Genomic DNA, 15,195 nt, shown 5'->3' with positions numbered 1-15,195 from the left:
GGGTTTTTTTCCCCCCACTTCTTTCCCTGAGTTTTTTTTCTTCTTTTTTTAAACTTTTACTCTTTTTGTGTTGGCCTGCGTAACCTGTCAGGCTCACATTCTTCAGAATTTCTTGCAAAGACTTGAAGAATAAGCCTACTACAAAAAGCGTCTATGTAAGAAAGGGGCCTCAGTACGGCCAGGACAGAGTTTGCCACATTGGGCGGACAACGGAGGACCATTAGAACCACCTGCCATGTTCTTGTGTTCTACTTCCATAACGCTATGAATGTCCAGGGAAACTGCATTGTCTCTTTTCTCAAACAGATGAACTGAAGAGCAAAGCAGCAGGAGGCATGAGCAGACCACCTTCTCAAGGGGCAGCTAAACAAAATTGTTGCGCTATGGCATACAGAGGAAAGTTAAAGTTCACTTCCCTTGCCAAACAAAACAGAAAGCAGGAGATAAAATGTTAATTTCTCTCTCTTATGGCACATTACCTACAGACAGCATATTGGGGCTCCAGAAATTTGCAGAACATCCTCCTAGAATATAATTCAAAGCCCTATTTGACGACTGATATATACTTTGCAGCTCTTATTATTTTCAGTTTCACAAAAAAAAAAAAAAATCCATAAGAGACTGATCTGCGTTCTTGATCAGCTGCACTCCCACAGGTAAAATTATCATGTAAATTCCATCTGTAACGTGATCTGTTCAACTCCACTGTCTTCCAATTACACTTTTCCAAGCCTCTCAAAGCAAAAGAATTGCCCAAGGAGAGCAATCCAGGAAAAGGTTTACAATTTTTTAAATATTATTTTGAGATTGAAATTAGCCTGCTTTTCATTTTTCCCACTACATCTCAACATTTGTGAATGATTCTTTTTGTGATTCAGTTGATGGCCAGTAAATTCTGTGAGTGAGTCTTTAAAACAAAGGCTGGTCAAAAGCTTTCGTGACACATCTTTTCTGAAGAGCCTCTCTGAAATATTCATATACTGACCCCACCTCCTTTCGATAACTGGTTTCACAGATCAGCACTATCTGTTAACTAAATGCTGTGCTCAAGTTAAAGGCCAAGCATGAAGGTAACTTGAAAGTGTTTTGGCAACTTCTAAAGGGAAGTATCTTATTGATGTTCAAACAATGTTCGTTTATTTTACTGAACCCCTCCATCTTTTTAAAGAACTCTATTTGAAGTCAAACATGAAAAGACGTTTTCCACTTTCATTGTTCAGAGCCTAAGGAATGGGTAAGATGAGAAGAAAATGTTATCAACTCTTCTTTTATCATTTACCGTCCTGAATTTATTTACCACATCTTTCAATTAAAGACATATTATAAAGATTGTCCTTCGTAACTGGAAATGGCTTCTTCCTCCTATCTGAAGAAACTTGGCTGCACTCTTCCCAGCAGCTTGCAGCCCAACAGATATTTTCAATTCATTTTCTATTACAATGGGAATGTTCAAGAATTGCGTTATTTCTAGTTAATTTCTTACGTTAAAATTGATTAACTTTCTAATGGGAACAGAGAAAAGTAGATTAGGATCTTTCCACCCGAGGAACAATTTCATCAGATTGAAACGTTAAGAAATACAGGAAAACAGAATTACGTTATCAGAGACTGGAAAAGAAGATTCATACTCCAGTTGCTGGCCAAAGCTTTATGCCATCACACCTCTAATTCTGGCAACAGATAAACGGTAACATAGCTATACCTACCCGGACTACGCTACCTCGAACACAGCGAGAACTTGTGTGCCAGTACAGAGCTGTGTTTCAGGCAGAGGAAACTCAGTAAGGACCTCAAATTGCTAGTCTGTAATTAAATTATAAGCAGTATATGTTCATGCAGAGCAATGCAAGGCCTGTGTTGTCCGCTAGGTTTGACAGAGTAGTAAAAGTAGTAAGACGTACATCTAAGATACAGGAAAGTGAATTGAGACACCATCTGCCTTGTTTTACTGCCCTACATTGCAATGTATGTGAATATCTATATTTGCTGGTTTGACTACAACAGAGAAAATAAAACCACTCTGCTATTCTATTCAATAAGGAAATAAAACAAGAGCATTAAACATGGCAAACAGAAAGTCCCTGGGGCTGACCTCTATGAGAAAGTTGGAAAATTTAATTTCTGCACTTTCTTAAAAGCAACAAGCCTTTTTCAAAGTCTATCTGCAAACAAACGAGTTATGTCGACAATTATCAACTTTTCTGCAAAGGATGCTAATGATACAAATACTCAGAAGAGTCAGGAGTATTTTGACTTCCTAACTTTCTGCAATAGCTCTTACTAAAGACCACCAAGAGGCAATCACTTTACCTTTCAGCCTCATTTTTTGTGAAAGAATGCCAGAAGTACCGATATCCTTGCAGGATTGTCTGACATTCTGCTTATATCTTGTCAAGCAGTTTTAACATATAAAGCTCTATAAAACACTTAAATAGTTATTAGCAGTAAAACAGTGTATGAAAGACTGACGAAGAAGAATAAATAAGAAACAGGAACCCACAAAAGAGATACGAATCAAAAAAGAATTTTTCCCATAACAATATAATCCTTACAGAACGCGTATCAATACCTGCTGCTGCCTTTGCCGTCTCATTTGGGCAACCTGAGACATCATGATCTGACGATCCAGTAACTCCATTCTCTGCTGCCTCTGGATGTCAACCGTTGCTCCCATTCCCACTCGAACTTCATTCATTGGTTCCGCAGATGAGAAGATTGGTTCAAGAGTCCAAGAAAATATCTTTGCTACCCAGCTGGGTACACAAAGAATTTGATGAACTTTTAATATACTGCTATTGTAGCAAATCCCAGAAACCTAAAAGCAAAAATGGAATGTTAAAAAAAAAAAACAACCCCAAAACAAAAAATGTAAATACATTGAATTTACTTTGTATTTAGCTACAGACAGCAGTTGGTCTTCCTGGTTTTTAAAGCACTTTTTATTGTATTTACCCAGAGTTCTCAGTCAAGAATCAGAGAAAGAATAGGGGATTTCTTTACCTCCAACTTCCTCACAACTACAGACTATTACTTTTTTAAATCTGTGTGTTGCATTGCCTGTGACTCAAAAAGGCACAAAAAAGCTTGGGGTTTTTTGTTTGTTTCACAGTCTGAGCCCAGATCAAGTGACCCTTTCTCAAACAGGTCAAAACTCAAACAAAATTTTCATTTCTAGTAAAGGAACTGGTCAGGGTATGCTGCACGCTGACCTGAGAAGATTAAGGTTGCCTTTGAGGATGCTGAACCATTGTAAACGCTCCTTAAAAAAACCCAACCCTTAAGGCTACGGCCCCCCGCCTCCACCGCCCTGTGCCCGGTCTCTCCTTCTAGTAAAAACAAAAGCAAGACAGCTGAAGTTAAATCTAAGAGTATGCACAGATTTATTCCAAAAGGCTCCCATCTACCTTCCAGAAAAAAAAAAAGAAAGAAAAAAAAAAGGTTCAAAAACCAGTTCACTAAAAACTGTGATATTGAAAAAGCCATGTTCTGGTGTGCCCTTCTCCCACCTTCAAGAAAAATACCCATTCCTTGCATTCACACTCGTGCTTGACTTGGGGTTTGATTTCATTTCAGATTCAGGAGGAGCAACAGAAATCCATGTGCCCCATAAATGATCTACAGTCATCACTCAGCCATCACTTTAAATCCCATTACGACGCCCGAGCAACTTGAGCCCAAAGTGGTCCAGCAGCAAGGCCAAAGTTCTTGCACAAAGCCCAAGTCTGCATTCTGCTTTATGCCACATTTCAGCATTTGTGATTATTTATTTACTGTTATGCCACAAGAATTATGCTATGACAACAGAGTGAAAAGAACAGGAAGAGATATGAACCCCCAGAAATCCGTAAACATACCCAAACAATGCAATTACTCTAGAAGCAATATAGAAACTCCACATCTGGGCTATTTATTTGGGGATATTTATTTTATCTCACTGACATTTGTATAAACATACAAAATGCATCACTGCATATACAAAAGGAGATGGTATAGGAAAATGCAACATTCTTTGGGAGGGGGGTATTTTTAGATTATTTACAAGGTTATTGTTAATTATCCAGTGAGATAATGAGACTTCTAGCAAAAATACATTCTGCTTTGGGAAACACTGATTTTGATTTTATTCTACTTTCACTTTATGACTGCTCTCAGGGTTGGATGCAACACCAAACACAGGCTACCACTCTAAAATGAGCAAGGACAGTTTTAAACCACCCTTAACCCCTTCAATCTGTTTGTGCTATGAGGAAGGAGGTAAATGGGATAGGATAAGAGGAAGGACATAGTCTGTGGCTTCACAGTGAAGGCTGCCTTTTACAAAAATTTTTTGCATTCAACAGAAGACCCTGACTGGACTCCAGGAATGACAGGGTGGTGGAACAGAAGCTTCTTCATGACCTCAGAAACTCTTTCTTCAGCTCTAGTGAAACTGTTCCAGATGACTGTAAGCCCATGACCAAAACTTGTGCACATCAATTGGAAACTAAGACAGAACTATAACCACCAAAGAGTAAGCAGAGGAAAATTCATATCACTGCTGCAATTCATCTACTTTTGATATGTAGTACTTGAGGTATCTACCTAGCAAGAAGGTCCCTCAGAAGGTCCCAAAAGAATTACATAGATAGGCTCCTCACTCCAGAAAACCTAGATCATAGGGCTACCAGAAAAGTCACTTTTTTTAGAGCAAGAATTACTGAACAAGATTGCACATATTACATATACATTTAATTCGACGATTTCTTACAAGCAAAATGCACAAGCAGCACCAGAACCTACAGACTGTCTTCTTTCCTCCCACCTCGTATCGTTAGGCTATGGAGCCAGGCCCCCTCTTTGGTCCCAGGGATTCTGCATTCCTGGTTGCACAGGTGTAACCAGGCAGGGAAAGCGCTCCCGCTCAAAATACTTTGTCCAACATCACACCAGCATTCCCTCACTCCTTCCAAATGTCCCTCCCAACTACTAATCTCTGCTCACTTTTATCACCTACAGTCCTTTGTTACAGTCTAATGACTTCAGGGCACCCTGAATCTTGAACGGGTTCAAAAAGTCACAAGAACTAAACAAAGCAAGTGGAGATAGGAAAATCTTGACACGTGTCTGAACACATTAATCACAAACAGAATCACTCTCTTATCAGCTCGAGAGAAAACACAGCAAAGAGATAGCACAGTATGTCTTTAGTGTCAGTACTTTGGGACTTGCATGTCTCAGAAGGGAAAGTGTACTGCAAGCACCAACTAGTAGCTGCATCAATAAAAGCATTCTCAGATTTTTCTTAGTAGACAGCTAGTCATAGAATCATCAGTCATTTAGGTTGAAAAAGACCTTTAAGATCATCAAGTCCAACTGTAAACCTAACATTGCCAAGCCCACCACTAAACCATGTCCCTAAGCACCACTTCTACACATCTTGTAAACACCTCCAGGGATGGTGACTCAACCTCTGCCTTGGGCAGCTTGTTCCAGTGCTTTATAACCCTTTCAGTGAAGAATATCCAATCTAAACCTCCCCTGGTACAACTTGAGGCCATCTCTTGTCCTGTTTGGGAAAAGAGATCGACACCCATCTTGTTACACCCTCCTTTCAGGTAGTTGTAGAGAGCAAGTCACTCCAGAGCATTTAATCAGAAGAAAAGGCTTTATAAGGCTAAAAGTTTATGGACACTGCTAAAATGGAGAATGGCACTTAGCATCGCATGTGAGACTCACACACCTGGCGTAGGCTAGGGCCTTCCTAGCTTTACTGAGCTCACTGGAGTAGCATGCCTGGTCTACAGCCAACACACCAGTTGCAGGGGGCTGACTTCTCTCTCCTTGCTGCTCCTCAATGGCAGACTGGTGTCTCGGCCCCTCCTTGTCCTGCCTTAGACAGGAACTCATTGCATAACCCAAACGTGTGGACTTCTGTGCTCACAGAGCGGGAAGTCAAGAAGTCTGACTGCATAAAGTTCACAGTAAAGTCTAAAATAACAAGCACCTGGTGAAGGAACAAGACAAAGCTGTGTGGACTAGCTATCTTCTACGTACAGTTCCCAAGAAACTTACTGCAGACCAGTAACTGTTCAGAGCAATGGTGCGAGACCGCAGTTCTTCACAAGCGTAAACAGACGGAAGGACAGATTCAGCGAAGAGCACCAAGGGTACACTGGCAATCCAGCTTGTTACCTCCATATCTGCTAGGATTTCTGTGCCACTCCCCTTCCACTCTCCCTTGATTTACTACTCCAATTATAAAGCTATTAGATAGAAGTATAAGAAACGTTAAATGTTGTGCAGAGTTTTAACTCATTTTCAAGAAGTTTCATGTAGTGAGGAAGAGATATCTATTTGCATATTTCCAATAAACCCAGAATGGAGACATTTGTAGTTAAAATAAGTCTCATGATTCAGTCTGGTTTAGTGTCATACACTCATCTTAATGTCAAGTATTTCCAAAGAACTTCCTCTTTAGCTGGTTCACATGCAGAACTAGATATGCATAATTTAAAAAAAACACAAACTTTGACGAAGTAGAAAGTAACTTTCTACACAATTTTTGTTACAGACATGTAGTGAATTTTTAGCATTTAAGAAAGTAAACCAACTTTGTTTATTCAGTGAAGATAAGACGACCTCATTATATCCCAACTTCAGCACTGTACATCAGATTAAAGGGCTACTTCCCCAAACAGACAAGCCTCCAGAGTACTTTAGGCTCTACAAAGTCACCACAGAAAGATGCTGCAGTTAAATTCAAATCGTTAGAAGGGAGAATTTTTGGCTGGCAACCTAAAACGCATCTTAGTTGTATTCTGTTGCTCACACCACCATAACCCACAACCTCATCCATCATATCGTCTAAGGCAAAATGCTAAGCAGAGGAAATGGAGTAAGCTGGAAGCTGTCTGGTACGCTGAAGAAAAAAGCGTGCTTACATTTTTTCAGTTTCTTAACATCATGGTTTAGTACTGGTCCTTCACGTGAAGATTCCTAACCTCTTCTCACCCCTGTAGAAAGCCCAACTTCCCCTCTCCTTTCCTCGCGTCCCTCCAAAGTTGTACTTTTTAGAAAAAGGAAGTAGCTGTAGTTTCTCTTTTACATTAGGTAAACCAAACGTGGAAGCTCTCCAGTATTTTACACGACAAAGACACATACACTCCACTAGTAACTGAGATATTTAATACAACTGTACTTGATTAACATTAAAAAAGGAAATCAAACAGAAAAAATAGCGGGCAGTTTGGTGTAGAAAGTTATTTTGCCTCATAGTGAGAACTTGCCAGCAAGCACACAATATATTTTGTTCTGAATAATTTACATATATTCATCATACGTATTCAAGACTTTGCTGTTTTCAGACATCAACAAACTGAAAGTGCATAGCTGTATTCTCAGCGTGAAGCGACATTCCTATACCTGCTTTATCCTTTGTATGTTCTGAATTCTACACAACTGGAACCAAAACAAGGGGTTAAAGTTTGTGTTGAGATTCTGCATTTACCTTGATTAGAGAAACACATACATCAAGCCAAAAGGGATCATGTGAAAACCACCCAACAAATAAAATCACTACGCATGTATTTTCAACTTGTAGTTATAATCTGCAATGTCACTGCAACACAACAGATTATTTTGTTTGAGTTTTCTTTGCAGAAAAAGAAATAGTTACTAAGAGTATAAGCAACCTTTTGCAACAGTTAGCTTGACAGAAAAATAAGATTATAATAATAACAAACTAATTCCCTTCAACTACCTTCCCAGCTGACTGGGCTCACAAATTACCTTGAATTTTTCTTCTTCAGAGTCCATCAATGCTATCTTCATTGGTCAGGTGCAATCATTATTAGATCTCAGTCATCCTCTGTGTATGTGCAAGCATGACTACCGCCATTTCAGCACAGTACATCTATTCTTAACTTGTACCTGTGACCTAAAGATTGGTTCTCTTGGGTGTCTGCTAGAATTCTGCAGGCGATCATCATCATATTGTTAACCAAACCTCTTTACATAAAAGACCATGACTGGATTTATCTGCCCCAGTGCAGACATCTGTAATTTAAAAGTCTACATATGAGCTGGTGAATTAAAGTTGGTTTCACAGTCAACAGAGAGAAATGGGTACCGTTACGATGTGACTCATTTTATGGCAGATGTCTCCAGAGTACACACACAGCTGAATTACTTTCACAGTTACCTTCTCTATACTATGGTAACATTGCAGCCATGATGGTGTTCATGTACAGGCTAAAAAAGCTTGATAGAAGCAATCTAACTCTTACTGAACCAGCTGCACAATTCACCAAGTAGATCAGATTTTGGGCACAAAAACTATTCCTCAGATCTGAGAGAGAAACTGAAAACTTTGAAGCGAAATGCAAACTGAAAACTAAAATCAATTTTTCTACAGGATCTCAGGAGCTGTGGATACAGAACAGAAAGTATCTTCTGACACATTACTATCTTCTCCCCTCCTTTCCCACTACTTTCTCCTTATTCCAGAACTAGAAATATCTGCATCTCTCTCCTCCCAAACAATTACAAACTCACTTCCACACCAACATCTCCTGTATGCCAGATGAAGTAACTACTTCTCTTCTCAGATGCTTTAACTGATGTACGAGTAAATGTTGTCAGCTTAGCCAGTTGTCATGTATTTACATGAGCAAGGTGTCTAAGTTCCCACCACAGAGGAGATCAAGCCAATACAGTCAACAGAATGTAGAGACACTCACCTCAAATTAAGCCACCCACAGTCACTCAACTGAATATTGACCATTGCCCACACACAGATACCTCACATTAGTTTTGGGTGGGATTCAGCACATTTGTTAGCTTTACATATGGGTATCTGCACCTGTCCTAAAGTTAGGACAGACAAACAGACAATGCTCCTTTTTCATTCCCTAATCTCTGTTCTTCTGTTGCTTTTCCATTTCTTATTTCAGGCTATGCACTTCACAGCCAATGTGTTCAGGTTGCCCAGAAAGATGGTGGAGTCTCCATGCTTGGATATATCCAAAAGCCATCCGGACAGAGTCCTGAGCAAGCAGCTCTAGGTGGCCCTGCTTGAGCAGGGCATTGGACTAGTTGTCAACCTCAGTGATTTGATGATTCTGTGAACTGTCTTACTACTCGGTCTTTGGTGGGCAGTACTATCAGCAAAGGGGAATCACATCAGTCACACATAAAATACATGCTTTCATTTAGGAGAATACTTCAGTACCTGCAGATACTTCAGTGCATGTAGAATCTTTAATAAGTGAATAGTCTCACTGGTATTAGCAACACTACTGAAACATACATTGTAAAAGCAACATCAAATATTCAGAAATCACAACTCAAGTTCCAAAAAATCACTAGCTAGACTGTCTTAAAATCATAAGTAGTTTTTTGTGGCTTTCTGTTTGTTTGTTTGTTTTTAAAAAAAGTTTCCTTTATGATTTTTAATCCTTTGGGATATTCTTTTGGATTTTGAAGCAGTAGTTTGCACAAGGATTAAAAGCTTGTTTTACTACTAGGAAAGTTGACATTTTTCCTCAAAAACTCTTGACTTCTTGAGCTAGGACTTCAAGAAAGACTGACAAGAAAAAGAAGAAAAAAGAAAACAAATCAAAAGTGTTGGTAATACTTTATGTATCTTTGCAGATTTTCTTGAAAAAGAGCTGGGGTTATCCATACAATCCAAAAAGGACTGGTGCCTTAATTTGAATATCAGGCCTTGAAATTGAATCCCGGTCAATATTTTTATTCACATCTTTTATACAGTAAAATATTTTGCTGTGGTTTTTAGAACATAATCCACAGTAATGTGCAATATCATCTAGCTGTAGGATAAAGATCTCTATAGCACTTTGTTACATGGGTAGCTGTGTATACAGGACCTTTGCTGACAGGCAACCCAGGACCCATGCAAGTGCTCCAGTGTGGTGCTGAAGCCTGAGCTAGAACGCCCAGCTCACAAAGCAGGCAGAGCAAGCACAACTCTACACAGAGTGCCCAATGTATCTCCAGAGCAATACTCGTGGGGTGTCTAATAGGATTTCTTGATGGTGCGGTCAGTGATGCTGGGTAATCAGCTGAAAATGACATTTTGGCCCACAGCACCAATGGCAGCTCCAGCTGCAACCAGGCATGCTGATTTCAAACACAAAGGCCCAAGTATCAGTTGCAATTAAAGACAAGACACCAACAGCAAACCTTTCAATAATCTACATTTGCGGTTTTACTTAAATTTCCGTAGTTATTTCTTCTAAAAATTATGTTTCTTTTCTTGCTACTGAAAATGATAAAAATATGTTCCCCTGGGATCATCCAATGTTTCCACAAAAGTAAAGACTTAAATAAAAAAAAAAAATAAAAAAATCAATGAGCATGCTCCAATATACTTATTAAACTGTTTAAAGTTTAAAAGATACTGTTAGGGATACCCCTCTTTTGTGTCAATTTTTCGAGTCAGAAATGCATTGTGAAGTAGTCGGTTGCTAGGCATTTAGATGAAAACAAACTCAAGATGAAAAAATAGCAATGAGAGATTTTTTAAAGTGCTATTACTGTTATTGTGACTGCACTAGACTTTACTGTACACAATAACAATATTCAAAACAGTAACACATCATTTAATTATTTAATAATATTGTTTTATTTCAATTTCATACTTCTATTAAGTTTTGCCTTCACTATAGCTTTTCATAATTCCAATTTGAAAAGAATATATTAAAAATGTGATTTCAGTTATTGCAAATAATTAACTTTTATCTACTCTGAACTCTAATTCAAATATCGGTTGGCTACAAATCAACAGCATAAAAAACAATTAATGAATAGCTTTCACCTATTATTTTAAAATTATCCAAACTCAATCCTATTAGACTGACTCTCTTCTGTGTCACCAAAGCTTTATCACAAGACATTTAACTAGATGTAAGCAGACTTACCTGAATCATCATTTATAATTATACAACTACAAAGACTTCAAGAAATATCATACTTTGACATTGACTAAAGATCTACATAAGACATCTACATAAGGTGGATGACTGGAAGATGTCCAGCCTAACTGGAGGGTGAAGAAGGACACATGGCCAAACATGAACATAGAGGTAACTGTATACTACATTACCAGGCTCTGATCAAAGATTCTCTTCAAGAAAGCCAGCACATATTTTACACTAATTTTAAGAATGTAGAAGGGGTGATATTCTAAGTGAGAATACTGCACTGTGAGGTAATACAAATGCTTCTGCATTCCCTTCACAACATTTTTTAAAACAAGAAAAAGAATTCATTAAGGATTATTCAAAATCACTTATGAAAGATGTGGAAGAGGAATAACAAGAAAACAAATGATTCTTAGGTCTGATCAGATATTAACTACATAATGTTATTTATAAGACAAGAACTAAAAAAATAAAAGTCTGGTTTAAATATTTTGCTCCCCAGCCCAATCACATCTTATCCTATAAAAGCTGATCCAAAAGGACAGGTATTCACTATAGGAAAACACCTCAGCTGAACAAATAACAAACAGAAAGGACGAATAAAGTTCTTAACAAACAGAACTCAAAACAATCCAAAGTACGCTACCAAGAATTTAACAACAGATATCTGCGGTCTATGTAAAATCAAGTTAGCAACTTCAAAATTATGAATAAGAACTAAAGCACTGAAAAATGAGAACTGAAATGAAAACCAAGCACTCAACACCATCTGAACTTTCTATCTTAACCTTAAGCCTTTGAAGTACATACTCTAAATTGCAGATTCTCTACAGTTTTCCAATATCTAAAGTATAAAAAGCCCAACCTTTCATCCAACCTGAGAAAAGTAAATCACAGTGTAGCACAAAAACAATGCAGAAGGCTGTTGCATTTGGCTTAGTGCAATCTGCAAAGTAAATAGGGTTTTAGAAACTTCAGTATTTGTAAGGCTAAGACAAATTTAAATTTCCTAAGGTTTGAACTGAGCTCTACACAAATTCAAGGCAGCTCACAGAAGACTTGGGGTATTCCAGATTTTGAACTTCATGCAATGCAGGTCGCCTTGCAAACAAATAAACAAATGATACTAGATAAGAGAAAGAGACTACAGCACTAAAATCACAGAAAGGGCCTGAAAGATACCTTTCCCCCTATGAAATACAGCCTTAGCTACATGGTTAGCAGAAACCCTGGCCCGTGATCTGTATGATGACAACATTATACTAATGAGTGGAGGGAACTGCGTGTCCCAGCGGGCATATCTCATCTGCTGGTACCAACCTGAGCCTACTTCTTGAAGCAGGTATGCTGTAGCTATGATTGAGTGAGCCTTGACATGCCCCTCAAACTTCAATCCTGCGAGAGTATAGCAATGAGAAACGTAAGCTGAGAATCCAAGAGATTTTAAAGGGGGGGAAAAAAAGGGAGAGAAGATGGGTTGATATGTATGCATCCAATGAAACATTCAGGTGGATACCATTTTCCAAAGTGTTTTGACTGTTTTAAACAAAAAAAATAGCAAGGAAACTGTTTCCGGCCTTCACTAGACTGAATTATATGCATTATAAGGAAGCACTTCTGTAAACAACTATTCAAAGAATTTCTGGCTTAAAGTCAAATGGAAATAGGTTGTCTGACATTCATGATACACCTGCATCTTTAATATGAAGTTTATGACATAAAAATGACATATGTTATAAGGTATTTTTTATGACGTAAAAAATGGCTATCATAAGAAACAAATCTGGACTGTATGTACCAAGTATGGTATATTCCTGGCAAAACAAATCACAATAAACTAAATTAGTCTCATAAATTGTAAGAAGAATAACATTAGATTACTGATTGCATCAGATTTGTGAATTTATTTATAGTGAACTTCTTAAATTCTCGTTTTTTTTGTAAATAAGCATCATATATTTAAACAGCATGTTTTTACACAACACACCAGCAACCGAAATTACCAGGCCCATACTGACATACCAAAAGAACGGTAATTGAGGGGTACTCCAGTTTCATCTGAAGAGTAAAGAAGCTGCCTTTAAGAGTGTATTCCTATGCTGATTCAAAATTAGAGATCTAGGAAGATATGCCTTATGGCAAAGACAGACACAGTAGACCCTTTGTATTCCAGTAACAAAACACGTGCTGTAATCTCCGTAACTGAGAACAATCCGGCGGCAAACTACAAAATTATCTACAGCTCCCTATCACCAGGCACATTGCGTCAATGCGTGCCTGCATACACAGACTCACACACACACACGCAAACACATTTCTGTAATTATAGTGTTGCTCAAAACCACTGAAAACAAGAACTCAAGGCAGTACAATTTCCAGTTGCTCTATACCCGACCTGGAATTCACAGGGAAGTCTAACAGCATTAGCAAGGATGAACGTAGAAATCTGTCCCCAGTGCCACATCTTGTACCTGGAAAGCCAGATCTCGTGTAGTCTAAAGGGTTCATTACATGTTAAAATACAAATTGTGAGAATTTAAATAAACCTAAACTAGGAAAATGGTGAAGAGAAAGTGGAAGCTGACAACAATTCAGAAATCATGCTGACACCATCCATTTTAATACTCCACATAAGCAGAAGTGCAACAAAAGCTAAATTGCAAACACGATCATATACAGTCATATGTCTAAGTGATCTTTAGAGCTAAAAACGCAGACAGTGAAGTGTCTAACTGCCAAGGAACTAGTGACTAAATATCACACCTAGCTGACTTGGTGTTCATGCATTTACTCAGCCTTTTGCACAAATACATGAAAACTTGATTCAACAAAGACACAGTATGTTAGAAAATGTCAAGAGCAGTACAAATTACAAAAATACATGGGTTGTCGGAATGACTTAACATTGATTTGACAACCTGTGTATTTCTGTAATTCTACATATACATGTTATCAAGTATCTAACACTTGCCGTGCTAAAAGGTGCCTTCATTATGTTTCATATCCCTCTTCAGTTTATTTAATATACTGAGAAACTTTACTCCTTTATCAAGTTTTTTCAAAAAATGCCAATTTATTATTTCTAACAGAGGAGAAAAAGAGACTTATTCACAGAAGTGAGACAGATATGCTGTGCAAAAAAAGGGCTGAAATTCGTAACATGAACTTCTATCTAAATTGTAGCATTTATTACAAAGCAGCAGAGTGCAGCTCTGCTTGCAGAAAAAATTGAGACTGAAAACACAACATCATTGATGATGACTTAATTCATGCTGACTGAAGCAATATGAAAACTTAAAATTATTTTTTTCAGTCTTCTTGTGACACAGAGAAAGCTCAACTTACTCCTCTGGACTTATACCTATGCAAAACATTGTCAATCTGCAACTAAAAAAAAATCATTTATGAACAAAAATCCTAGGAAAGTTGCATTATACAGCTGAACAAAACTGTACGTAAAAAGTGAATCAAAATAAGAAACTCATAATATATTATGGAAAAAAAAAGAGTTGTTTTTCTATAAAAAGAGTCTTTTTTAATAGATATATAAAAATAAGTGTGCATGTGTATATGTACATACACACACACACGCACCTATAACCAAGTATACATACAGTTCCTGTCACCAGGAAAGAGGGAGTTAAAATGGCTTTCCTTTCCTTTTTCTTGTCCTTCCTTTCCTTTCTTTTGCTTCCCTCTATAATGAACACCTGTTCAAAAGGAAGGGCTATTAAAAGAGCCAGCAGAGTAACAGGATGGGCAGAGCGTTTGGAGGAAGTCACAGATCCTCAGGCGGGCACTGAGGCTTGGGATGATCTCCAGGAGAAAGAAATTCTGGTTTGTTGGTTGCACTGTTTTCATCAATATATATGGTCAGACCAAACTGCTGAGCAGACTTCGCAGTTTTACTGCTCCGTCACTCCTGTTGGGTTATCCTGCAAGTTCACAGAATATTTTAGAACAGTTGATGCAAATGGTAAGAGACCGAACTACTGAGTTATAACAGAAAAACGTGAAGTGTCCACAGGCATTTCACTCTGAGCTTACGGCAAATTTCAGTTAGCAGGTTCTAAATAGCAAGGGCGCAATTTAAGTTCTTCTTAAGATTGCATCAACTTCATAATGAGGTTCTTTGGAAGAGCTGGCAGTTTCCCTATTTGAAAAGCAGACAGTACTCTGGGCCAAGAAATCAGAGTATGAAATCCTAATTTCTAAGTTTGTAAAATTTTAAAAGAAATGTCTCAGTATCTAAGAATCTGGAAGATTTAGTACA

The 15,195-nt window shown here is 38.0% G+C and overlaps 1 protein-coding gene across 1 annotated transcript in view; it reads right to left on the bottom strand.

The window, feature by feature from the left end:
* Nucleotides 1-15,195, bottom strand: part of UBAC2 (UBA domain containing 2) — a 109,460-nt gene that overhangs the window by 18,835 nt on the left and 75,430 nt on the right. The window contains exon 7 of the mRNA XM_075424178.1: nucleotides 2,570-2,815. Coding sequence (XP_075280293.1) covers nucleotides 2,570-2,815 — 246 coding nt within the window. The remainder of the gene's footprint in view (nucleotides 1-2,569; nucleotides 2,816-15,195) is intronic.

This window comes from Opisthocomus hoazin, chromosome 1 (genome assembly GCF_030867145.1).
Source record: "Opisthocomus hoazin isolate bOpiHoa1 chromosome 1, bOpiHoa1.hap1, whole genome shotgun sequence".
Lineage (NCBI taxonomy): Eukaryota > Metazoa > Chordata > Aves > Opisthocomiformes > Opisthocomidae > Opisthocomus > Opisthocomus hoazin.
The sequence above is the reverse complement of the archived record's forward strand: the minus strand, read 5'-3'. Positions and strand labels throughout refer to the sequence as shown.